The sequence below is a fragment of the Monoraphidium neglectum genome (assembly GCF_000611645.1).
Source record: "Monoraphidium neglectum strain SAG 48.87 unplaced genomic scaffold scaffold04278, whole genome shotgun sequence".
Lineage (NCBI taxonomy): Eukaryota > Viridiplantae > Chlorophyta > Chlorophyceae > Sphaeropleales > Selenastraceae > Monoraphidium > Monoraphidium neglectum.
The window spans coordinates 4582-5294 of record NW_014009351.1 but is presented as its reverse complement, the minus strand read 5'-3'; the positions used below and the strand labels follow the sequence as shown (position 1 = coordinate 5294).

General features: G+C 69.3%; 1 protein-coding gene across 1 annotated transcript in view; it reads left to right on the top strand.

Annotated features, from left to right (window-relative positions):
* Nucleotides 1-28: 28 nt before the first annotated feature.
* MNEG_14134 (hypothetical protein) overlaps nucleotides 29-713 on the top strand; it is a gene marked incomplete at both ends in the record, with an annotated part of 2492 nt that continues 1807 nt past the window's right edge. Inside the window, one exon of the mRNA XM_014037395.1 lies at nucleotides 29-126. Within this exon, the coding sequence (XP_013892849.1) occupies nucleotides 29-126 (98 nt within the window). The remainder of the gene's footprint in view (nucleotides 127-713) is intronic.

The following is a 713-nucleotide window of genomic DNA, read 5'->3' as shown; positions in this document are numbered from 1 at the left end:
GGCTGAGGGCCTGCCCAAGGTCAAGGCCATGCTGCAGGAGGCGGCGCGGTCGGTGGCGGCTCTCAAGCAGCCCGCAGCACTGAAGGACGTGCGCGAGGTGGGGGAGGAGGGGGCCGGGGCCGAGGGGTGAGCCAAGCGGGGCAGCGCCAGGCGGGTGGTCGGGGTGCATGCTTTAGCAGGGCGCGAGCGTGCGCGGAGGTGTCGAGCTGCTGCGCAACAGCGGAGCAGTTGTTGTGGCTCTTCTCCTCAGTATCCATGCTGAGGAGGATTCATACCTGTGGAGGCGTCACAGTAGGTGCAGGGGGGGACCCCGCTCAAAGCCTGGGGCCAGCGCGCACATGCGTCCCCTTCACACACACACACACACACACAAACCAACACACTCACTCACACGCACACCCATGCTGCCACCCCCCTCTCTCCCAGGCTTTTGCTGCTGTGGCCCTGGACCACCTGGAGGCAGCAGACCGCGGTGACATCAGCAGACGCGTGGTGGGCACACGGGGGCCGCGGTGGGAGGGTGCGGCGACAGGGGTCCAAGCCGGAGCTTCCGCCGGGTTGCCGGCGGTGCTGGAGGGGCCCAGCACGCGAGCAGCGATGTGCGACCCCGCTGCACTTCCCCCCCCCCTTCTGCCATCCTGGTGCGCTCGCCGCTGTCCCTCACTTCCCAGCTGACGAGGGCGTGCGCATCACCCCCCCCCTCCCGCCCACCC